Source organism: Colletotrichum navitas, assembly GCF_030913465.1.
Source record: "Colletotrichum navitas strain CBS 125086 chromosome Unknown LY79scaffold_1, whole genome shotgun sequence".
In the NCBI taxonomy this organism is placed as follows: Eukaryota; Fungi; Ascomycota; class Sordariomycetes; order Glomerellales; family Glomerellaceae; genus Colletotrichum; species Colletotrichum navitas.
In genome coordinates, this window is record NW_026850547.1 from 1,032,474 (window position 1) to 1,054,411 (window position 21,938).

General features: G+C 54.0%; 10 protein-coding genes across 10 annotated transcripts; 6 read left to right on the forward strand and 4 right to left on the reverse strand.

Annotated features, from left to right (window-relative positions):
• The first annotated feature begins 455 nt into the window (after positions 1-455).
• Positions 456-859, forward strand: LY79DRAFT_532963 (uncharacterized protein). Its single transcript, XM_060556331.1, has one exon. The coding sequence runs from the start codon at positions 476-478 to the stop codon at positions 680-682; it is 207 nt and encodes a 68-aa protein (XP_060420731.1). The 5' UTR covers positions 456-475; the 3' UTR covers positions 683-859.
• A 1,768-nt stretch (positions 860-2,627) lies between these two features.
• LY79DRAFT_503541 (WLM domain-containing protein) lies at positions 2,628-4,260 on the reverse strand (the record flags this gene model as incomplete). Its single annotated transcript, XM_060553407.1, has 3 exons — positions 2,628-3,852; positions 3,904-4,075; positions 4,128-4,260. The coding sequence occupies 3 exons, from the start codon at positions 4,258-4,260 to the stop codon at positions 2,628-2,630; spliced, it is 1,530 nt and encodes a 509-aa protein (XP_060420732.1).
• A 324-nt stretch (positions 4,261-4,584) lies between these two features.
• Positions 4,585-6,837, reverse strand: LY79DRAFT_574591 (kelch domain-containing protein; the record flags this gene model as incomplete). The annotated part of the gene is made up of 4 exons (XM_060559608.1): positions 4,585-4,860; positions 4,914-5,180; positions 5,232-6,728; positions 6,790-6,837. The coding sequence occupies 4 exons, from the start codon at positions 6,835-6,837 to the stop codon at positions 4,585-4,587; spliced, it is 2,088 nt and encodes a 695-aa protein (XP_060420733.1).
• Positions 6,838-8,494: 1,657 nt separating this feature from the next.
• Positions 8,495-10,077, forward strand: LY79DRAFT_664565 (diacylglycerol acyltransferase; the record flags this gene model as incomplete). Its single annotated transcript, XM_060562909.1, has 2 exons — positions 8,495-8,719; positions 8,773-10,077. 2 exons carry the CDS (start codon positions 8,495-8,497, stop codon positions 10,075-10,077), a joined length of 1,530 nt encoding a protein of 509 aa, XP_060420734.1.
• Positions 10,078-10,146: 69 nt separating this feature from the next.
• Positions 10,147-10,548, reverse strand: LY79DRAFT_11939 (uncharacterized protein). The gene has a single exon (XM_060550770.1). The coding sequence runs from the start codon at positions 10,444-10,446 to the stop codon at positions 10,216-10,218; it is 231 nt and encodes a 76-aa protein (XP_060420735.1). The 5' UTR covers positions 10,447-10,548; the 3' UTR covers positions 10,147-10,215.
• On the forward strand, positions 10,333-12,333 carry LY79DRAFT_11914 (apurinic endonuclease). The gene is made up of 3 exons (XM_060550765.1): positions 10,333-11,014; positions 11,070-11,681; positions 11,738-12,333. The coding sequence occupies exons 1-3, from the start codon at positions 10,651-10,653 to the stop codon at positions 12,157-12,159; spliced, it is 1,398 nt and encodes a 465-aa protein (XP_060420736.1). The 5' UTR covers positions 10,333-10,650; the 3' UTR covers positions 12,160-12,333.
• On the forward strand, positions 12,334-13,526 carry LY79DRAFT_11915 (uncharacterized protein). The gene has a single exon (XM_060550766.1). The coding sequence runs from the start codon at positions 12,507-12,509 to the stop codon at positions 13,194-13,196; it is 690 nt and encodes a 229-aa protein (XP_060420737.1). The 5' UTR covers positions 12,334-12,506; the 3' UTR covers positions 13,197-13,526.
• Positions 13,527-14,010: 484 nt separating this feature from the next.
• LY79DRAFT_503827 (protein disulfide isomerase) lies at positions 14,011-15,591 on the reverse strand (the record flags this gene model as incomplete). Its single annotated transcript, XM_060553442.1, has 2 exons — positions 14,011-15,395; positions 15,462-15,591. 2 exons carry the CDS (start codon positions 15,589-15,591, stop codon positions 14,011-14,013), a joined length of 1,515 nt encoding a protein of 504 aa, XP_060420738.1.
• A 2,156-nt stretch (positions 15,592-17,747) lies between these two features.
• LY79DRAFT_12032 (uncharacterized protein) lies at positions 17,748-18,506 on the forward strand. The gene has a single exon (XM_060550776.1). It carries the CDS (start codon positions 17,837-17,839, stop codon positions 18,326-18,328), a length of 492 nt encoding a protein of 163 aa, XP_060420739.1. The 5' UTR covers positions 17,748-17,836; the 3' UTR covers positions 18,329-18,506.
• Positions 18,507-21,595, forward strand: LY79DRAFT_676283 (uncharacterized protein; the record flags this gene model as incomplete). The annotated part of the gene is made up of 3 exons (XM_060564466.1): positions 18,507-19,365; positions 19,420-21,122; positions 21,475-21,595. The coding sequence occupies exons 1-3, from the start codon at positions 18,685-18,687 to the stop codon at positions 21,593-21,595; spliced, it is 2,505 nt and encodes an 834-aa protein (XP_060420740.1). The 5' UTR covers positions 18,507-18,684.
• Between the last annotated feature and the right edge of the window lie 343 nt (positions 21,596-21,938).

Here is a 21,938-nt window from a genome sequence, read left to right on the forward strand (position 1 = left end):
AAGTTTGCGACCTGTAACCTGCGGTCCTGCCGGACAAACGGGGACGAGGACGGGACTGGAATGAACCGCGCGAGGGCCACCGTGGTGTCCTTGCTGCAAGGAGAGAGGGAAACGATTTGCAACTGTCGCCAAACTCGACCCAGGCCCGGTGCCAGTGTGTGAGGAGCGTTGGCATTAGTGGACTCGGGCAGCTTCACATCCAGCCACGATGACACTACCCAATACCTACTGTGGTAGGCTTCAAGGGGGCGCCAGGCACCGGGGCTTTTTACCACGAGGTGCCACCAAGGAAAGGCAGGATGCTCAAGTGCTGTTGCCAAGAGAAAAGGCTGCGAGCAAAGCACCTATCCCAAGTTCCTCTGCCAGGTCTTCCAGGTTTCTCTTCCGGGGCTTACAAGGGAGGTGCTATCGCTCCCACTCTCAGATCGCTGACTCCACTTGTTCGGGGGGGGGGGGGGGGGGGGCAGCTGGGCGCATGAGGTTCGATACAGAGCTCCAATGTGCGTGCTGCAGGGGTTATACCACAAATAGAGCGCCGTCACTAGGGGCCACTGGGGGCCAGCCATTATTACGTTCTTCCGTTTCGCTATCGGTAACAGCGGCGGCGGATGGCAACTGGCCTGCAGCAGTAGCCCAGCAGCAGCCAGGAGGAAGGGCTAATAGAACACTGCGTGCAAGTTGACGACGAAGTTTAGGCTAAGAGCGGACTACGTGTCAGAGGGCGCCGAAGCAGCGCGAAAACAAAATAAGGGAGGTGAAGAAGCAAAACACTAATTAGAGGGTCAAGAGGATGCGAGGAACAAGTTTTGGTGATCAGTTGGGGCTCTGTTCAATCGACATGGCGACCCTTCACCCGAAGTCGCAAAGGTGAAACGAGGCCAGCAAGCCAGGCCGACGGGTGCGTGTGCGCACTAACCCCCAGCCCAAGCTTGGTCGTGAGTCTCTTGAGAGTAGCCCTAACTGACTACAGACGGCGACAGTGCGTGCGTACTGCCGCGTGCCCTCTCATTGGACGACAGCAGACCTACCGCCGCTACTAGTAGTTGCGCGTCAGGGTTCAAGACGTTGGATGGGTGCCATTTTGATACATCTGAAACCCGATGCAGTGGGGGCAACCCCACCCTGGTGTTCCCGTGGGAATCTACCCTGGCGGTGCGACTCTTCTACTGCTTGCGGTTGATAATACCACCTACCGCAGTCGTGCGGTCGCTCCGGCCGCCTCCCCCATTGGGCTTCGAGAAAACCAGTGCGACATGGAGCCCGGCCCAGAGGATGACTGTATGGCTGGCTGACTGGCTGGCCAAGGGGAAGAAGGCTTCTCGACTTTCTCAAATTTTCCTTGGCTCTGTTTGGTAAGACGCGCGCAATCAAGGCCTTTGGGAAGGGGGGGTGGGGGGGTGGTAAAAGAACGGGGCCACCTGGCACCGGCCGAGTAAGACGATGTCGTCCTGTGCTTTGCTCCAGCCGCCAAAACACAAACCACATAAATAAATCATAATCCACAAACGACAGGGGAAGCGCTTGGCCTTGCGACACCCCTTCTGCCGCTGGTAATGCTGCGCCTGGGGTCAGGCATCTTTTTCCAGTGTGGCTGACAAGCTGTTGCTGGTCAACAGGATCATAGGATGTGCTAGTATATAACGAGGCCCCGAGCATATCCCTGAATTGTACATTTCGCCCCCCTGCGGCCTGTTGTGCTCCTCGGCCAACTTGTTTGTCCATGCGGATTGATCATATTTTACCCGTTTATTGGTCTTTTCAGGTACTGGGATTCCTCTTCGCCCCTCCTTTGGTGATCTCCGAACTGATGGCTGGACAAAAAAAAAAAAAAACGGCCTGTTTGCTTCCGGGCTCGGTCGCCCCCCTAAATCGGTGGCCGGTTGATATGAGCCTGCGCGGAGAACCGCGAATTGCCGTGCATGACCACCCGTAGGGACGGCAGCGGCCCAATCCACTGGAAGGACAGATAAATCACCGCGGGCAACTCCGTCCGTTGGCCACTACCTGCCTCGTCATATTTGCCCCGAATGTACCGGCGCCTCCCATCGATCGGCCGTTTTTTTCAACATATCAGGTTCCGCCCCCTCTCCTTCATGTTTCGTGTTCATTGCCTGCCCCCCCTCCCAACTTAAACTACTATGTATGCTGCCGCCGGCTGTTTAGACGAACCCACCGGTAAACTCTACTTGAGGAAGTGACGTGCAAGCCTAAATGAACGAGAGCCAACCAGACAGACCGTTCTGCAGCGGTGACTTATCCGATTTCCACAACGCTAATATACTGGGTACATTGCTAAAAGTCTAACAAGCACATTGTTTCCCTGAATAACAAACGACCAATCTATCCCCGCAGGCCGAGGCCCCGGCTAAACTCTGCCAAGAAACGAGCCATATAGCCCGCTTCCTTGACCGATTGACAGGTGGCGGACAGTACTACTTGATATCAACATGCGCTCATCGCTCCATATCTCATGATTTTCATTGCTTTCGCCCCCCCCCCCCCTTGACTGCCGAGGTTTACCCCCACACACAATCGTAACACGATGCTGTTTTTGGCCTCCACAAGCCGGTTTGTCTAATGCACTATATGTCACGAGTCTTGCCCAACCCAGAAGTATCATGTCACATTCAATTTTGCTTCTTGCTCTGTCCGCAAACTCCACAGACTCCAAAATCGCCGGGGTTGAGATACTCGCTACCCTGGCACGCGGCGCTCCGGCATCGCCAGGCGTTCGGCACGCTCGCCGCGTCCAATACGTGGGAGCACACAGCGCACGTTATCGACAAGGCCGTATTTGCAAAGGAGCAAACTCCGCAGACAGCTTCTCCCTCGGTGGGCACCGCCGTTGCTGTCGACGCTGTATTCGGCTGATTCGTTTCTCCCGTGGCTGACTGCGATGTTGTGTCATTCGCTGGTGTTGGAGGGTGGGATGCTAATAAACAAGTTGCATCCTCTGCTTCTCTCTTGATTACGGGGGCTGCACTGATGGCGTTGATAACTGGGGCCACCTGATCGGCATCCTCTTCCTCCTTCTTGATCCTGGTTCGAGGCGATACTAGTTGCTTTGGTGCTTGAGAAAAGTGCTCATTGTCTTGCGCGGGCTGTCCCACTCGGTTGTTTGGCGCAGTAGCATCGGCGGTGTCCTCCTCGCGTTTGAAATTAAGATGTGTCTGCCGCCATTGCTGTACTGAGTTTTGCAACTCCTGGAGCTCGTTCTGAGCATCCAGATCATCCGGGTTCTCGTCCTCGCAAACCTTGATCATGCCTCGACCTTTACCGTCAGTGATGGGTCTTCCATCAATGTCGACGGCATCTTCGTTCTTGACGTCCGCAGGGTCGTCTTCGTACTCGCTTTCGCCGCTGTCGTCCTCATCTTTGACCTCGAATTTGATGTCGTCTTCGCGCTCCTTCTTTTCCTGGTCGAACCGTGCGAGCGCTGCCGCTGCCCGCAACTCACGTCCCCGGGCGCTTCCAGCCACGCGAGGTTTCGCTTGCGTGCGCTTGCCGCCCTCCAGCTTGACCTTGGTTTCTTCATCCGCTCCAAGTGCAACACCGTTGGCGCCAAACTTCTTGAGGATCCGACGCTCCTTCTGCTCCCTGTAGGACAGCTTGGGCTTGATCTTCCTCTTGCGACCGCGAGATCGATATGTGCCGCCACAGAGGTGCTCTGGAAGCGGCTCATTGGGAAGTGCAACATTGTTCTGGAACTGCCCAGTTCCCAGTTGGGCGCCACGGCCCCAAATACCGTCGCCAGAGTAGCCTCGCTGCCAGAGTCCTCGCATCTGATCGGCATATTGATTCCTCACTGCCCAGAAGGCTCTGGAATGGTTCATTTGTTTGCAATGCGCCAGCCTGATGCGATCAGCCTCAGACCTTCCTTCGGAATCGCTGGCGCATACTTACTCATGCATCATCACCATTTGAACGTACTCAAACGGCAACCATCGTCCTGACCGCGACTTTAGTACCAGCTGTATTATTTCACCAGCATTGAAGTTTCTTCCGACGAATTCCCGGTTTGGCTCGTACTCCTCCAAGGACATCACAGAAAGGTGGTGCTCTCTCATAATCGGCACTAGATGTTGATTAGCCGGGTCCCGAAGTTTGTGTTTGCGCAAGTCGCTCACAGCATTGAGCTGCTATTCTTTCGAGGAAATCCTGAGCAATCTTTTCATCGACTCCTTTCAAAGGCTTGATGAAGACGATCCGGTCATTTGGGTGCGACCGTTTCGCATTAAGCCGCTGGATGCCGATCGGCATATTGAAGTTGAGATGATGAGTTCCTAAAGTACACCGCGTATTCTCTCGCAAGTTGACGTCCGATTATTGTTGTGCTGGTGGAATTTGGGTGGTTGCTTGTCTCGGGATCTGACAGAGACGAAAAGCTACCACAAAATGCACGAGCGTGTCGAAGGGGCAAAAAGGCAGAGCGGAATGACGCGCAGTCACGTGCCCCACTTCAAAGGTCTTTAATGAGGTTTCCACTGGTGAGGCAGCGGCTTGTTCGGCCCAGCTGCATCTACTTTGTGCTTCTGGTCTCTTGTTTCCAAGTTAGGCCTATCTGCATCACTCTGTCTGAAAGCCTCAACGCCTTCTCGCTCCTCCGGCAGCAGCAGCATCGCCTCTTTCTGCGAGGGACACAACCTCTGTGATACCAGCGGCCTCTTGCTCCTCTTCCAATGCCGTGATCTCCTCTCTGCAATCCCACCATTTTTCTTCACTGAGCTCGAAAGCCTTGGCCTTGATCTCCTTGATCGCCATCGTCTCGGGCTGAATGTTCTTCCAGCGGAGGTTGGTCATGAGAATCTCCTGCCACTCGTTCGTGGTGCGCACGAAGAAGTCGCGTCTGGACTCAAAGGGCTGCGGCGTTGTTAGTACAAGTTTAATCCACAATGATATGCCGCCCAACTTACTCTCGGGTGCGGGAGGCCATCGTCCACGGTCGCCTCTGTCTCTGTATCGTCATCCTCGGTGGTGCTCGTGGGCGCAGTCGAAGACGAAGCCGCTGTTGTCTCAGAGCCGGCAACGGAAGCCTCGTCGCCCTGTTTCTTCTTGCGCTTGCTCGGTGTGTTGTAGAGCTTCTTCCTGTCTTCCTCCTCCATTTCGTCCTCTTCATCATCCTCTTCGTCTTCGTCGTCGTCTTCATCTTCGTCGTCGTCGTCATCCTCGTCCTCGGACTCCTGGAACAACGTTAGCGGCGCGATAATGTTTTCTGGTGTGCTTAGACTTACGACCCAGTCATCAACGGGCCTGTTGAAGATTTCTTTGCAGCCATCCATCTTTCCAAGGTCAATCGCGTAGAGATCATCGAATGTGAACTCACGATCCTTTGCCTCGAATGTGCCGCCATAGATGTACAAAACATCGTCTTGCACCGCCAACTGGGCGTTGAACCGCTGATGAGGCAGTTCCATCGTTACAGGCATGTCTCTCAGAGGCTTTGCGTCCTCTTCGGGCTCCTCATCCTTCTTCTCAAGCTCCACGTCGTCGGCATCTTCTAGGGGCTTGCCCGTCTCCAGGGCAGCCAACTGGCGGAGGAGCTCATCCTCACGATCCTGGGCTCGCGCGCGACGACCGCCGCGCTGTTCGGCCTGGTTGGCCTTCTTCTGCTGGCGAGCCTTACGAAGAACTAGTGGGAAGAAGCGGTTTCGCTCAATGTTCCATGCGAAGAGCTCCCTAAAGAACTCGCTGTCCATGCCTTCCTCGCTGTCTTCCACGTCGTGCACACCTCCAAACAAGATGCCACGTCCCTTGTGCCATGCCATGGTAGCACCCGCACGCTTGGGGGTAGGCGCGTTGGCGGGCTTCTTGCGTCGCTCCCAGCGAACGATGGGAGGCGCGTTTGGAGGTGATCCGTCGGCAGGTAGAGACATTCTAAGGAAGAAACAGTCATCGTGCACCATCGGCTTCAGGATGTTTTTCGATCCTTGAGATGAGCCTCTGGCCTGCTTATTGGCCGCCACGGTAGCCTTGACTCTAGAGTAACCTCCATACAGAACAGCGCCTTGCTCGTGAGGCAGTAACGTGAAAGAAGACCTTGCGTCAGGCTTTAGCTGCGCAGGAGGCAGAGTCGGGCTGTACCACGTAAAGCTCTGGGTGTCAAAAATCCACAAATCGGCAAGGTACTTGGTCTGGTTGGAGGTATCCTGGAAGCCACCAAACAAGATGATGTACTGCTTCCAATATGTCATACGATGACCACTCCTTGCAGGGGGTGTCTTGCCCTTGCACTCAATCTTCGTCCACTCTCTCGTAGCGGGCTCCAGCCGCCAAAAGTCCGAGTAGTGGTGGAAAGTTCCCTGCTTCGGCGACGAGAACTCCCCGCCAAACAAATACACATGGCTCGGATTGGACGCTCTTGTCCACGCATGTCCGGAACGTGGCAAAGGTGCGTTCGGGGATGTCACGCATCTCCACTCATCTCGGTCAATGTAGTAGATGTGCAGGTCGTTGAAGAAATGCGCCAAGGAACCGTTAAAGTACTCCCCGCCAAAGAGCAGCAAGTTGTTGCGGTCACAAGGGGAGGCCATGATAGTGGAAGCGGAGCGAGCCTTGGGCGGTCCCTCGCACACGGTCTCGGTGACTTTGAGAAACTGCTCCTGCTGCTTCCGGTACTCCTCGAGCACTTGCTCCAGGTCGACATCCTCGGCATCACTACCCTCGAGCTTTGCGATCTTGGTCTTGGCCTTCTTCTCACCCTTGCTGGCCTGCTTTTGCTTCTTTGCAGCCTACTCCATGTATAGTTAGGCAACTAGCGGTCGTGAGCAACGGATGCGGTGGTGGACGTACTAGCTTGGCCGCCTTCTCGTCGTTCTTCCCCTTCTTAGCTTTCGCCATGATGGAGTATCTTTAGAGGGGATTATCGACCGTGGAATGTGCTGGCGGATCAGGACAAGTGTTGACTTAGATTCGGTGACGTCGGCGGGGTGAACATTAGCATGAGAATAATGGTGGGGTTCATCGCATTGGAAAATTTAGTCGAACGATGAGGGGCAATTCACATTGGCCAATACAGTTCTCACCCTCCCGCAATCACTGTGCAGTTCGCCTTATGGTCACTTGTAAATACAGTGCGAAGTCACTGATGTTGAGTTCGGCCTTGCAACACCATTGCATCCGGATGCCATCCACGGGTTTGCGAACGGCACCTCAGCAAGCCTAGCCCAAAAACCTAGGAGGTCTGCTTGCACATTCGCCGAAAAGCCATTTCCTGGTCCCTGGCACCAGGCACGGTGACGAATCCGTAGGTTTCGGCGTCGCGTGCTGCCCTCGCCGCTCGAGCGATCCCATTAATGACGGCGCTTGCTTGGCACGGGCCGAAGGTTGGCAAGTTTGGCTAGTCAATTGCCTCAGCTCTAACACGATGGCTCGGACAGCATTAGTACCCAGCTATTCACGTAAAAGGCCGCAAAGTTTCATTCTGAGGCACTTCTCGCCGATTTCTGGGATGACGGGGGAGTGCCAATTAGGTCAGCCACGCCGGAGCTTTCTGAGAAGCAGAAGTGGGAGTGGAAAGCTTTGTTCTGAACTATCTCCTAGCGAGGCAGGTCTCAGACCAACAGCTCCATGACGCTACTTTCAAGACAGCCTACGGAGTACTTCGATCGCTCTAGGGGGTTCTAGTGCAAGTGCAGACTGGTTCGTTCGTAGCAGATAGGCACTCAGCATCGTAGGGCCTCAAGCTCGCAGTCAGGTCATGCCACAGTTCCATGATACCAACATGACTGCAGACCAACATCGTGTTGATGGCTCCTGATATCTAGCTGTTGATAAAAGGGGCCTAAAGAAGTAAGTCAGACAATCACATGCAAATTGGACACTCAGAAAAGAAAAGGTCAAGGTGACTAGGGATCTTTTCGTCTTATCAAAATTGTGCAGAACGTGCATATTGTGCAAAAGGGGCAGCTTCTGTGCTCAGGGGGGACAGCCGTAGACTGCAGCCGCCTGTCGGCATGTGCGGTCTCACGTCATCGTTATTCGCGACAGCTTTCGGGGGCCGCCAGTTTCCGCTTTTCCACGTCCCTTCACGTTTGTCTGCGCACCACCACACAACACCAGCTATTAGCCTGTCCTTGTTTCGCAACATCAGGCCACTGCCACCAAAACAGCCTTTCCGTTCTCTTTGTACATTCCTCCGCCTACCCCCTCATAGACTTTTGGACCCTGTGCGCCCAAAGTTCCCGATCATCGCTGCTCAAACCACCGCCATTGCTGAATCCAGCCTTAGGTCGTCCGCTAGCACAGGGGAAGCTCGCTCACCTTAGCTCACGCCCACGACGCACGCCCGTCCGAAGTCCGGCCCTGCCGCTGTCCGACGCCGACACAGCCATGTCTAACTTGGGGGGCGGGCCCAAGGTCGCTGTCGTTCCAGGTAGGAGACACCCTACATAAACACCATCCCTCTCCGCACCTCTTTGTATAGGCTTCCTACAGATGCTGGTTTGCGTCTTCGACATTGAAATCAGAGCCGCCATCAGGAGCAGGATCCGCAATCATGCCTCGCAAGAAGAACACGGCCCGATCCAAGTCGCCATCCAAGGGGCAGTCTGTCAAGTCGTTTAGCAACCCTCAGCTAGCTTCGCAGTCAGTCGAATCGGGGAACGCCAAGATTAACATCGTCGCAGAAGCTCCAGAGCTTGGGCCAACCCAGACCTCGACCAAGGACATTCAGCGGCCTGCTACCGAGAGGCAGGAATCTAGCCATAAATACAGTGCCACTGTAAGTCAGAAGAAATGCACTCGCAGTTTACTGTCTGCTAACAGTCCTTTTAGGGTCCAGACGACACCTCGAAAACCCCGACTCAGGATCATCGACAATCACCTTCCGCTGTGATGAAAAATGACAGCAAAGTGGATGACGAAAGCAACGGACATGCTGCGGATCCCGAGAAAAGCTATGGAAGTGAGGGAACTGCCGACGAAACTCTTGTCGATGGTTTCGAAGTCGACAGGTCCGATTCGACATGCGTGAAGGCGATGAGCGACGACAGCTATCCGCGTATCGCCTCAGGAGCCCAAGGTCGCAGGTACAGCATGCACGGGCAAAAGACGGGCGGCATCCGCTTTGCTCCCCTCCAGGTGCCTTTCCAACGCCGCTTGCAGACGGCGGCTGTCTTGTTCCACGGTCTATCAATTCTCATATTCGTTTCGATCTTCTTCTTCCTCGCGGCGCTTCCCCTTGCTTGGCCCCTACTGGTTCCATACCTCATCCACCTCTCACTGTCCGGCGTGGCCTCCAATGGCAACCTCACATACCGCTCAGAGTGGTTACGCTCGCTTCCCATTTGGAGGTTCTTCGCAGACTACTATCCAGCCGCGCTTCACAAGACACACGACCTGCCACCCACCCGGAAGTATATTTTCGGCTATCATCCTCACGGAATTATCTCCCACGGTGCCTTTGCTGCGTTTGCGACGAACGCTCTTGGATTTGCAGAGAAATTTCCTGGCATCACCAATTCCCTGTTGACCCTTGACAGCAATTTCCGAATCCCATTCTACCGCGACTATATCCTGTTCACGGGCGTTCGATCTGTGTCTAAAGAGTCGATATGGAACACATTGAGCAAGGGTGGCATCAACGGAGAGGGAATGGGCCGGGCAGTGACCATCGTTGTCGGCGGTGCCCGAGAGTCTCTGGAAGCTCAACCAGGCACCCTCAGGTTGATTCTCAAAGGCCGCAAAGGTTTTATCAAGATGGCACTACGAACCGGAGCTGACCTCGTGCCTGTTTTGGGCTTCGGCGAGAACGACCTCTATGACCAGCTTAGCCCGAAGTACCACCCCTGGGTACACAACTTTCAGATGTTTGTGCTCCGCGTTTTCAAGTTCACACTCCCGGCGCTTCACGGACGGGGTATCCTCAACTACGATGTGGGCATGATGCCTTATCGCAGGCCTTTGAACGTTGTTGTGGGCAAGCCTATCAAGGTCACGACACCCCCTACAGCTCAACCGCCACAGGAAGAAATCGATCGGTTACACGGCCTGTACGTAGCCGAGTTGCAGACGATTTGGGACTCCTACAAAGACCAGTTTGCGCCCGACCGTAAGGCCGAGATTCAGTTCATTGCTTAGGTGATCTTTTCAAGACTTTTCAAGATGGGAAAGAAGAGCCCTTTTCCTTATGCATACGGCTTCAATTGCGGTTTTTTTTTCCCCCTTACACTCAGGAAATCACTAGGGAATGATGCTTGGATTTTGGCGTCAGGAAGGTTAACTGGAAAAAGGATGTCGAAGAGGTGACAGACACTGCACTACTTGATAAACTCTCAATTGACAACCTGATGAAATACAAATCATTTCAGCCCGTATGAACGTCGTCAAAACAATCCCGCTAGTAATGCAGATCAAATTGGGTCTGATCGCTGAGAGCTCGCAAGGCCAGAGCAGAGGTAGGAGTTCAGCACGCACGGACACTGAAACTGCAACCCCTAGGCCAGTCATAGATCTTGTTCTTAATCGAGGTCACCTGATCTCGCGCAAGGCAAGACGCGAATCTTGACGCGTCTATCCCAACGACTAGTTTTGCTTTTCTTTGTCCCTTGCTCTCGTTGCCCATGTCGCACGTCAATTCACACTTTCTTGCAGGCTTGCGATATTGAGACGCATTCTTTTCCTGCAATCTGTCCGGCCTGCGACGATTCAAAAATGCCTCCCCGCACCTCTGCCCGCAGAAAGGCACAAGCTGTAGCCGAGACCAAGGTCGAAGAGACGGCGACGATAACCACCAAGACGAACGGGACCAAGGGCATGACCGTGGCGACAACAAAATCCCAGACCTCGGCATCCAATAAACCTGCCCCGAAGCGTAAGGCGGCGTCAAACGACGAGCACGAGAGCTGCGGGAGCTGCGCCGAGAAGGAAGAAGAAGAAGAGAAACCCGTCAAAAAGCGGAAGACTGCGCCCAAGGGCAAGGCGAAGAAGGAGGACGATATGCCGGTGGCGGACCGGACGGCGGTGTCTTCGCTCAAGAAGGCGATGTACATTGGTGCGCATGTGAGCGGTGCTGGCGGTATGTTGCTCGGCGATCTATGCAGAATGGCTGGGACTAATATTCGACGTCGCAGGTGTACAAAACTCTATCCAGAATGCCCTTAACATCGGCGCCAACGCCTTTGCCCTGTTTTTGAAGTCACAGCGGAAGTGGGTGAGCCCTCCGTTGGCAGCGGATGCGAAGGAGCAGTTCGTCTCCCTGGCAAAGGACAATGGCTACGACGCCGCCGCCCACATCCTCCCCCACGGCTCATATCTCGTCAACCTCGCGCAGGCGGACGCCGACAAAGCGAAGCAGGCGTACACGAGTTTCATTGATGACCTCAAGCGGTGTGAGCAGCTGGGCATTAAGCTGTACAACTTCCACCCTGGTAACACGGGAGGCGCGTCGCGCGAGGAGGCGTGCGGGCGCATTGCGGCGCAGCTGAATAACGCACACAAGGCCACCAAGAAGGTCATTACAGTGCTGGAGAACATGGCGGGCGCGGGTAATGTCATTGGCACAAAGTTTGAGGACCTGAAGCAGATTATCGACAAGGTCGAGGACAAGGAACGGGTTGGTGTGTGCATCGACACCTGCCACGCCTTTGCGGCGGGTTACGACCTGAGGACGCCGGAGAAGTTCCACGAGACGATGAAGGAGTTCGATGAGGTCGTCGGCAACAAGTATCTCATGGCATTCCATCGTGAGTTTCGCCCACCCCTTTCCCCCGATTCTTGCAAGTATTCTGACGAGTCACAGTCAACGACAGCAAGGCCCCCTTTGCATCCCACCGCGACCTGCACGCCAATATCGGCACAGGTTTCCTCGGCCTGCGCGCCTTCCACACGCTCGTCAACCACGAGCCCTTCCAGAACCTTCCTATGGTCCTCGAGACGCCCATCGACCGCAAGGACGCCAACGGCAAGACGGTCGAGGACAAGAAGGTGTGGGCGGACGAAATCAAACTGCTGGAGCGGCTGATCGGCATGGATGCCGAAGGCAAAGAGTTCAGGGACCTCGAGGAGAAGCTGCGAGGCAAGGGCGACGGCGAGAGAAGCAAGATTCAGGACCAGGTCGACCGCAAGGCGGAGAAGGATGCGAAGAAGGGAGCCAAGGGGGCAAAGAAGGGGACGGCGGGGAAGGGGAAGAAGAAGGTCGAGACTGATGATGAGAGTGAGTGAAGTTGTGCATGATGGGGTGTAATTGCTTGTAAACTTGTATTGTATAGGTCCGGGTGACGCGTGTATATGTACACAGAGTGCTCACGGCAGAGGATCGGGAACACAATCCAGTCTTCACGGGCAGTCTAATGACTGACGAGACACACCAAGCTGGTTTTCGATATTTGAGGATATCAGAGAGCGAGACCTTTGGGACTAAGAACGCATCGGGGGCTGTTTCCTCCGTTTCTCGGCACGCGTCGCCGTGGGAGCCAAGCAGCCAAGCAGCTTAGCCCGCCCTGGCCCAACGGGGAGCCCCGTGGCTTGGGCCCGGCTTCCGTGGGTTGCAGAGGACTTGCGAGGATGATATGCAACTAGTTCAACGGAGTGAGTGGGCATTGCGTTCCCCTTTTGACCCTGGGCCCTCTCCATCCACACCAACGAAGACTTATAAAACTGGGGGCAAAGGCCCTTCCTTGACTCGGAATATCCTCACGCGAGACATCCATCGCATGTTTTTAAGCCTCAACTCTGCCTCGAACGGGCGTTCCCTCTATCAGGACCATAGAAATCCCTTCTCCTCCCCATCCACGAAAAACAAAAAAAAGAAGGGAGGGGGGAAAGGCCTGGTATATGGAGGCTGGAGAGCCTCCCCCTCCAGACCCGCGGCTCAGGCGAACCACCCAGGTCAACCATTCAAGGCCCAACCTCTCCGCAGCGGCCCTCTGCTGGCTCGTCATCGGCCATATTGGCTGCAGCCCCGCGCCCCTCAGCAACGATCTCGTCTTCGTCGGCGTGCTCCTTGTCTTCCTCCAGCTCGTCATGTTGCTGGTCGCCCTCGACACGACCGCCGGGCTATGGCGACCGGGCCGGGGCAACGCGCTGCTGACGGCGTGGATTGTAGGCTTCAGCACCGCGTCGGCGTACGCCATGTTCGCGGCCGGGGGCTGGGCGCGCTAGGGCCAGGGGCTTTTTTGGGCGCTAGCCGGCGTCTACGGCGGGGTCGGGGTCTGGCCCCGGGTCCGGTAGCGGCTGGAGAGGACCGCGAGGACGGATGAGGCGGAATGGCTTTCCCGCGTCGGGGAGGGTGCGCTCGTGAGGACTGCATTCGTGGGTATCTCCGCGGATTCCGAGGGGCTACCAAAATACGGCACGCCCGTCGAGCAGATATGTACGTAGTATCTGTGTCGACAGCAAGGGGAACACCAAATGACCAAATGAGCGTGACGTCCCTCGTTGATCGACTTTCAGACTTCTAATTGATGCTCAGTCCACTCCGGCTCATACAGACCCACCCTGCCCTTTTCTTTATACAGCAAACGCACTACTTGGCTTAGCCTACCTTACATACTGTGATGACAGCAAAAGGACGGTAATCTATACCAAATGGGGGGGGGGGGGGGGTATCTGTATTACATTTGGTTCTCATCTTGTAAGGGGAGGGGCGGAAGACGACTATTGGAGCCAGCAAAGATGTAAACGCAGTTTCTTCGCTGAAAGAAACATACAATGAGAGCGGGGTAGGAATCATCAACAGGTGCCACAACCACAGCGTATAGCCTTTGAGACAAATTTGCGGACAGTTGGAACATTTTCTTCTAGTTGCTCAAATAAGCCGAATAGCTATGGGAATTGTCGTACCTATCAATGGCCAAGCTAACCACTTTACATCACATCGCTATGCACAAATACCAGAACGCTACTGTGCACGCGAAAACGAAAAAGCGGTAGACACATGTTCAAAAAAAATAACGTCGATTTACCCGCAGACCATAATGCAAAGCAAAGAGTCGACTAAACGCGCAAGAGGTATATAATCCCTATCCCATGGAACGTTCCAAAGTGTCATTTTGTTGTGAACCCGAAAACCTTTTACAACTCGTCGTGACCTTCCTCCTTGGCCTCCTTGGTCTTCTCCTCCTTGGCCTCAGTGGCAGCAGGGGCAGCCTGGCTCTCCTCGGCACCCTCCTCCTTGACGGAGACCTCGGCCTTGTACTTGCCGTTCTCCTTGATGAATTCAATCAGGTCCTCAATGGAGCGGGAGCCGGAGTAAGTGACGGCGGCATCCTTGCCACCGGCGGGGTAGAGCTTGATGGTAGGGAAGCCCTGAACCTCATCGGGAACGTCATTGGCAGTAGCATCAACCTTGGCGATGACAACCTTGTCCTTGAAGTCGCTCTTGGCGTACAGCTCACCAAGCTCCTCGTACTTGGGGGCCAGAGCCTTGCAGTGACCGCACCAGGGGGCGTAGAACTCAATCAGGACGTCCTTCTTATCGTCAAGGACAATCTGGTCGTAGTTCTTGGCGACGACAACAGTGACAGGGCCATCGTTGGTCTCAGGGATAGGCTCAGACTTGATGCTAGGCTCGATCTTGCCGGAGGAGAAGTCTTCAACGAACTTGGCGATATCGTCGTGGGTGATCTTCTTGTCCTGGTCGAAGGGGAACTTCTGGTTCTTAACCGTCTCCTGAATAGCGAAAGAAGGGAACTTGTCGGTGGCGAGGTTGAGGTTGCCGGCGTGAGCACCGAACGCCTTGGCGTCAATGGTAGCGAAGTTGATCTTGCCACGGTACTTCTCGGCGATGGGCTTCAGGGCGCTGCCAAGCTCCTCACGCTCCTCAGGGGTCTCGGCGAAGATGTAGGCAAGAGGGATGCCAGCGTCCATGTAGGCAGAGTAAGTCTCGGGGCCAACCTCACCGATCAGGGGGGTAGCGGCGGTCTTGGCGAAGCTCTCAATGGCCTCGGCGTCGAACTTCTCAGTAAAGGTAGCCTTGCCCTCGTCGAAAGACTTGTAAAGGACAATGGCAGGGGCCTTGACGCCCTCAGCCTCGGCAACAGCGGCATCGTTGACGCCACCGAAGAGGTAGGTATCGCGCAGCTTCTCAGCAACCTTGCTGAAGGTCTCATTGGAGGCCTTGTCGGAAGCGTCGATGTAGGCGACGAGGACGACCTTGTCGGCTGTCTTGAACTCCTCAAGGGTGTCCTTGGATAGGATGGAGACGGCAGGCAGGGACTGCTTCACCATGTAGGAAGTGATGGCAGCAGCCTTGCGCTGACCGGAGTATGGGGAAATGTTATCAGCGCCACGGAAGACCTTGAGGGTGGGGTAGCCCTCAACGCCGTACTCCTGGCAGAGGTCGGCCTCCTCAGTGCAGTCGACCTTGACGAGCTTGATGTTCTTCTCCTTAAGGGAGGTGGCGGCCTCCTCATACTCGGGGGCAAGGGCCTTGCAGTGACCGCACCAGGGAGCGAAGACTAGACGGACGGTGTCAGAGTTGGTCCATAGGAACAATAGGTAAATAGGTGCTGTGGGAGACTCACATTCGGCAAGGACGAGGTCGTTGGCCTTGATGAAATCGTTGAAGGTATCCTTCTTCAGCTGGGTGACATCGGAGGCGGAAACCGCGGCAGCGGCGGCCAAAAGGCCAAGGGCAACACGCTTGCAGAACATTTTTGACCTTGAAAGAGGAGTGTTAGAATTTGGATACTGTATGGGTTGCGATTGTGGAAATGGTAGCTTAGGGAGTGAAGGAGGGAAGGCGAGGGAAGCAACTAGAGTAGGTCGACCAGCTCGGCTCAGGATAACTGGCCTCTCTGATCTGGCTACGGTGGCGGACGTTCGCTCCCGTTGTGTTGGGAGGATGGAGCTTTGGTGGGGAGACGACTGCTGTGCTTACCTTTTTTTGACCTGAAGAATCAACAATGAAGAAAGAAAGAGAAGTCACTCGTGAAGAAGGCAATGCTGTCAAAACGAACTTTGGACTACGGCAGATGGGAGAGGATTTGGTCTTAAGTAGTGGGTGCCAGAGGTTCCGGAGAAAGATTTCGGATTTCTTAAGGGCAATTGAGAACAGGTGTCCCTTTTCCCAGGAGCCGCCCCGTCAGCTCATGCATTCACTAAGGCGGCAGCAGTGATTGTAGTGGGTGAATGGACTGGGGGGCGTCGCTTCTTTTGGGGGCCTGTACCCAGATGTCTCACCCCTGACGATTCCTGCTGAGGGGTACATGATCAGGCGTCGCAGTACTTACCCCGATCAACCGGCGGGCCCGTGCCTTGCTCATATGAGGGGCAAACTGGGCCACCCCTCCCTCCCTTTCAGGTACCCTACCGTTTGTCTGTGTTCGCATCAACATATACGGTGAATTGATAATCAAGATCGAGCCAGGCTGACGAGCGGTTTAGCAAATAAAGCTGAGCTAGCTACCAGTTTTGCCTATAGAGGAAGGTAAGCCTGACGTGTCGATCATTATTCATTTTGCCTCCTAGGTAGTCTATCTGGCTCAAGATAACTCTCTACGAAATATAGTGTCTGTATATAGCAATACGACCCGCAATTCTCAGATCTTGTCAGCGGCCAAGCCGACGAACACAGGCATCGCCGCTCAAACGTGATGCCTGATACACCCCCTTCTCACGCATTCCGCTCAACGCCTGAGCGGTCTAAGACAAACTTTCATTGATTGACAGAACGTGCTTGGTAATGGCAATTAACATGGCACAGGCGCAGCAAAGCGCCGGCTCATGTCCCCCTCAAACCTTCCATTCCAAGTTCTCCCAATCCAACCCGGACCAACGCAGTGCGCACCAGGCTTGGGTTGGTTGTCAACCTCGGAATGTAGGTGTGTGGCGGTGGTCTCATTTCCATCCCTTTGTGTCGCCTCTCTCCTGTCCTCCGTACTCCATGTTGCCGCCCAAAGTGTCTTCACACGCAGGATTACAGATGCAAATACCGGTACTACCTACCTAGGTACTCTGTAGTGACAAGTGACACGCAAAGGGACAGCCAACAATACGGTTCCATCATTTCTTGGGTGGCAAGGGTTCCCGGAATTCCAGAGGACACCTTTCCACGTTGTGAGCTAGACAGGCCGGAAGCTCTGCAACTTAGATCGTCTCGTTCCTGCTGCGACCACAAGGTGTATCCTATTTCTCCTTAGTACTAGCCAAGGATCCCTTTTTCTCCACTAGGCGCCAGGCCCTGCCGGCTCGAAGGCCCATCGGCAATGCTACCGTTGAGGCTGATCACTAACCAGATATGGCCACCCTCGGCAGCTTCTCATTCGGCGCTTCCCTCCCAGCTCGATGCATAAGTAGAGGTAGCTCACTACAAGCTTCAGCCACCTGTTATACCTACTATCCCACCTTACTACGTGTACACTACTATGCATGTATGTATGTATGTATGTATGTATGTATGTATGTATGTATGTATGTATGTGGACACCGTGGTCAAACCAGCTTCAATCCAAGAGTCTAACATTCACCATCCAGTTCATCTGCCTGATCCGGTCTGGCCTGGCTATACACTGGAAAGGCAGAGTCGCCGGTGGTCTTTGCCATAAACCCCATCTTCACTTATGGGTTTTTGCTCTGTTGGAACTTGAAGAATAGTCCGGAAGGCTACCCAAAAATGGGTCGTTCCCATCATGCAAGATACTCATGAACAAGACAAACTTAGTCGAAAGAGTCCTAGGGCTCCGGCCATTAAACCACACATGAGCTTTGCCTTCAGACGTTTAACTGAGTACCTAGTTTACGAATACATAGCATTCTGCAGCTGCCTAGCCTGGTGGGCCCGTGTCCCGAACAACGCAGCGGCTGACATGCTCCGTGTTGCCCCAGATCCTCCTCCCCTGCCACCGTTGTTCCCTCAGACCCGAATAGTCCTCCGCATGTGGGGCGCACTAGAGTGTAAATGACCGGACAAGACATATTTTGGCTTATGCAACCTGAGCAAGTATTGTATTCGATTTCCCGGACACTATCTCATACTGACAATACTTATCGCATCACTGAATCCTTCAATACAATCGCTACGTATGAGGACATAGACTCCATTCACTCTGGAAAGTCAGTCAGCCATACCGTACGTTTGGCTCCGGTAACTACTTTAAGTCGAATCGATACCTCACAAGCAAACGCCTGTGAAATAACTACCCAACAAGACTCGAATGGTTATGTCAACTTGTTTGGCAGGACGTACAGTGGTGGAAGGGCTCAGCAGTCACTGAGTGCAGGAGCAATACCGCATCGTCCCTCGTGTGTCATGCCAAGAATGAGAACGCAAGTTGAGCATTGGCAGAATGAAACCTCTGATCGAGGGGCATTTATTGTCTTGACATGCCCCGTGATCAGACATCTACTGGGAAAGAAGACCGGAAAGCTGAAAGAGCATGCCTTTCTATGATGTTCTAGGTACTTTGGTTCCTCTTGCCTGGGGCTAGTCATCTCTTGCCTTGGGGCAAAAACTTCAAGGAAGTCACCTGCGCAGGATAGATCATTGTGCCTTCCCATCATGCACTGGTTGTTGCCGGCCAACTTCTGTTGCTCTTCGAGTGTCCCAACTTCGGCCATGTTCGTCCGAAACAACATTCGTCACGCAAAGGCATGCATGCCATGACAGCTTGTCGGCCCCAACATAGCTTCATGTCGAGTGTTTTTGGCGCATCCTGCTTTGCTCGCTCTTGTTCTTCTGTTGTCTATTAGTTATACTTGATATTACCATCTCGCCTCGCCCAATTCACCGCCAAATCTCCGTTCCAAATGGAGGGCGCTCACGTTCAGCGTCGTTCTGTCAGTCATGGATCACTTCGCAGCAGCTACAAGAATCAGGCTCGAATGCACGTCTTGCATAGCTTGCCGCATCGTCCCCCCCTGAAGAGTGTTAATGAGAACGCAAGTCTGCTTTCGTCGCCAGGTCCGCTCGAAAGCATGCTCAAGACTACTACCGAGACGGGCGACATAGGCATCTTTAGCATCAAACCAGTCGCGCCTGCTACCACGATCCATCACTACGCAAGATCAAGATCGGGCCTTGATGCTGGATCTATATTTGGGACGAGTACCCGGACAAGCGATGGAACCACGTCCAGAGCTGGACGCAGATGGCGAGGCTCTGATCGCGACACCAACTCGGAGATCGTCTCATTGTACGGGTCTGAAGACCCAACATCTTCCCTTTCGAGCTCGCTGTCGCCAAGAATCGGCGGCGCGTGCCAGCGCTCCTACTCTTTGACTACTTGTGGCTCTCGTCACAAGTCCAGCCAGAAATCTTCTGGCACCATGCAGAGCCAGTCGAGCAGCGGCATTCTGCAACGCCCTCGCTCCCCATTCCCCTATCCAACTCGACTGAAACGCCTTGGAATGCGACCATCTTCGCCTGCCCTCACGGAGAATGGACATGTTGACTACAGTAGGATGGTCGAAATAGATCGAATCTCATATGTAAGTACTATTCAATCCATTTCCTGATGTAAAAAAACTGACGTCTACTGCAAGAGAACTGTGCATGGCTCGTACAAGCCAACCTTTCCACAACCGCAGCGACTTGCCCCACCTCTTGCATTCAGCCCTAATGTTAACCAGTCGATGCCGTCTTTGCCGTATCCCAAATCTCTTGCCTCGCCCACTGGATCTATTGCTCGAGACCGTGGTTATAACTACTGGAGCAATGGATACCTGAACAGAGAACGTCGACCTTCTGCAGACCAAAGTGTGAGATCTTCAAGCCTCACGTCAGTCATTGAGATGTACTGCAGACTACCTTCAGGCTCAGAACCGAATCTTCAACGCACAATTCGTCCGGCTGGGTCATTTTATTACGACTATACCGAGGGTTTCGAAAACCCGTATTCTCAAGCTGATTGTTTGGAACCCAGAGCAGCATCTCCGTTGGCTCCAATACCGCAGCGAGCCTCGAGCCTTGTCAAGGCTTTGGTACTTCGAGACGAGAAAAAGGCCCATCTTGATGCAGTGATGGACATATCCGTCAAAGACTCAAGCGACTCTTCTGGAGATTATGGTCAACTTCCAGGATCAAAGTATGTCAACAATATTGACACACTGCCCTCTCAGCGAATGAAATGCAAGACTGCACCCCCAACACTTGAGCCTTTCACTTTTGAGGTTGACGGGACCTCGGCTTCTCGCCCCGCAGACTTTGGTGTCGCCCCAGGCTTGACCGAGGCACTCTCGCCTTGCATCGAGGCCGAGAAGACACAACCATCTCTTATAGTACAAGAAGTTCCAACTTCCATGCACTGCAAGACAGTCGACACTGGAGCACCGGCGGACAAAGAACAGCCAGATATCAAAATGGAGGTCCTACAAGCCAGAACTGACCAGTCCCCTCCAAGTCAGGTTACAGATCGACAATTAAACAACGGTTGTCAAAGACAACCGGAGCTTCTGGGAGACATCGTTCCACGCCACGATAAAATAATGACGTTTGGAGTTAACTTGACGGCCAAGGAGCATCCATCACGAAGGGCGTCATCTCGCAGCGGTCTTGATGCAGTGCTGCGGTCGAGTTTGAGACACTCCGTTGACCCTGGACTTCCTGACCTAGCTGCTCTGGTTTCGTCCTTTGAGCATATCGCCAAACCGCCTTTCATTGGAAAGGATAAACAGATTTCTACGGTACCCAAGACCGCCGATCAGGCTGACTTACAAAGTCCACAACAGCCAGGAGTTGATCCTACGGCAATTGATTTCGCCACTGATGACGGAGCAGTTGTCAATGCTGAAACACATCCGGTATCTGGGCCAAAGAAGCCTTTTCACAAAGGCCACAGAAGGAATAGAGCACTCGCCAATATCAGAACGGCAAGTCTTCAGGCTCGGAGGACTGCGTCAGTCAGCAGCGTAGGTTTTCCTCTTCCTGTCACTGAGTTCGCTTCTGCAACTGCTGCGTTGAGAGTGAGTACTAGCAACCCGTATTTGATGAAGGCATTGCCTATACTTCCCAACAACGCAACTACACCGGCTCAAGAACTGTCGAAGGCTTCCGCAGAAGATTTGGGGTTCCCGGTCAAATTTTCGCCTTTCCAGCTCGAATTGCTTGCAACTCCTCGATCAAGTCCTAGGATCACTGCACAGAAAAATGTGGAAGATCATGAGTCTTTTAGAGCCAGTATTGAGCTGGAAGTGGCTCCAGCCGATAGCGCACAACCCTTTACAAAGTGCCCATCAACGGTGGGGGGGTGGCGCAGGTGGAAGACGTGGCAGGCCAGCCACATGAGAAACCAACGGGCCAAAGTCAGGGTCGTAATGAGGAGTTGAGCCCAACAAAGCGGCGACTTCGTCTCAGAGCAACCCGCCCTGGGGCCAGACTGCAGAGTGCATTCTTCCATGAGATAGACAGCGGCACGGTGAGAAGGCATTCTAGGCTTGAGAGAAGCACACTCATGGAATTGCCGAGCCTAGGGGCGGGGGATTTGCTTACCCCAGTACGGTGTGGGAGACGTCAAAGCAGCACAGTTCATCGGAGACGAGGCAGACAGATCGCTTCAAGTCTGCCAGACGGACAACAATGTGATGGTGTTACCCATATAGCCCGCCATCCACCTACAGCAAGGATATCCAGAGACAAATACCTTCACGAAAGCGACATACCTCTAGCTCACCCTGTCGACGCGAACCTTGTAAGGCACAGTACATCGACTTATGGGTTTGATCTGAGTGATTCGCGAAGCTTTCGCTCAGAACATACTTTCATTCGCGCGCGAAATCTCAGGAAGAAGCTGTCTAACTTGAAGATCCGCCTTACCAAATCACGCTTGAACCTTCGAGATCATGAGGACAGAAACATTGAGCGGCGACCCCGACGAAATATGACTGTCGGCTCGGGCAATTCCGATGACATAGTTCTCCGTGACCATCGGCCTACCGTTCCGCCCAATCAGTCGAAACGGATGGGGAGGAAGATGAGGATATGGATCCGACGAGCCGTTCGTATTTGTGTCAAGGGCCGGAAGTGCGAGAGCAAACCCGTTCCCTAGATTTCGGGAAACTTTGAT

Excerpts from the sequence above, each read along its gene's own strand:
- LY79DRAFT_532963 (XM_060556331.1), top strand. The coding sequence starts at position 476 with ATGAGGTTCGATACAGAGCTCCAATGTGCGTGCTGCAGGGGTTATACC.
- LY79DRAFT_11939 (XM_060550770.1), bottom strand. The coding sequence starts at position 10,446 with ATGACTGGCCTAGGGGTTGCAGTTTCAGTGTCCGTGCGTGCTGAACTC.
- LY79DRAFT_11915 (XM_060550766.1), top strand. The coding sequence starts at position 12,507 with ATGCAACTAGTTCAACGGAGTGAGTGGGCATTGCGTTCCCCTTTTGAC.
- LY79DRAFT_11914 (XM_060550765.1), top strand. The coding sequence starts at position 10,651 with ATGCCTCCCCGCACCTCTGCCCGCAGAAAGGCACAAGCTGTAGCCGAG. Across the intron at positions 11,015-11,069 it reads GCATGTGAGCGGTGCTGGCG|GTGTACAAAACTCTATCCAG; the intron begins GTATGTTGCTCG and ends TCGACGTCGCAG. Across the intron at positions 11,682-11,737 it reads GTATCTCATGGCATTCCATC|TCAACGACAGCAAGGCCCCC; the intron begins GTGAGTTTCGCC and ends GACGAGTCACAG.
- LY79DRAFT_12032 (XM_060550776.1), top strand. The coding sequence starts at position 17,837 with ATGACCGGACAAGACATATTTTGGCTTATGCAACCTGAGCAAGTATTG.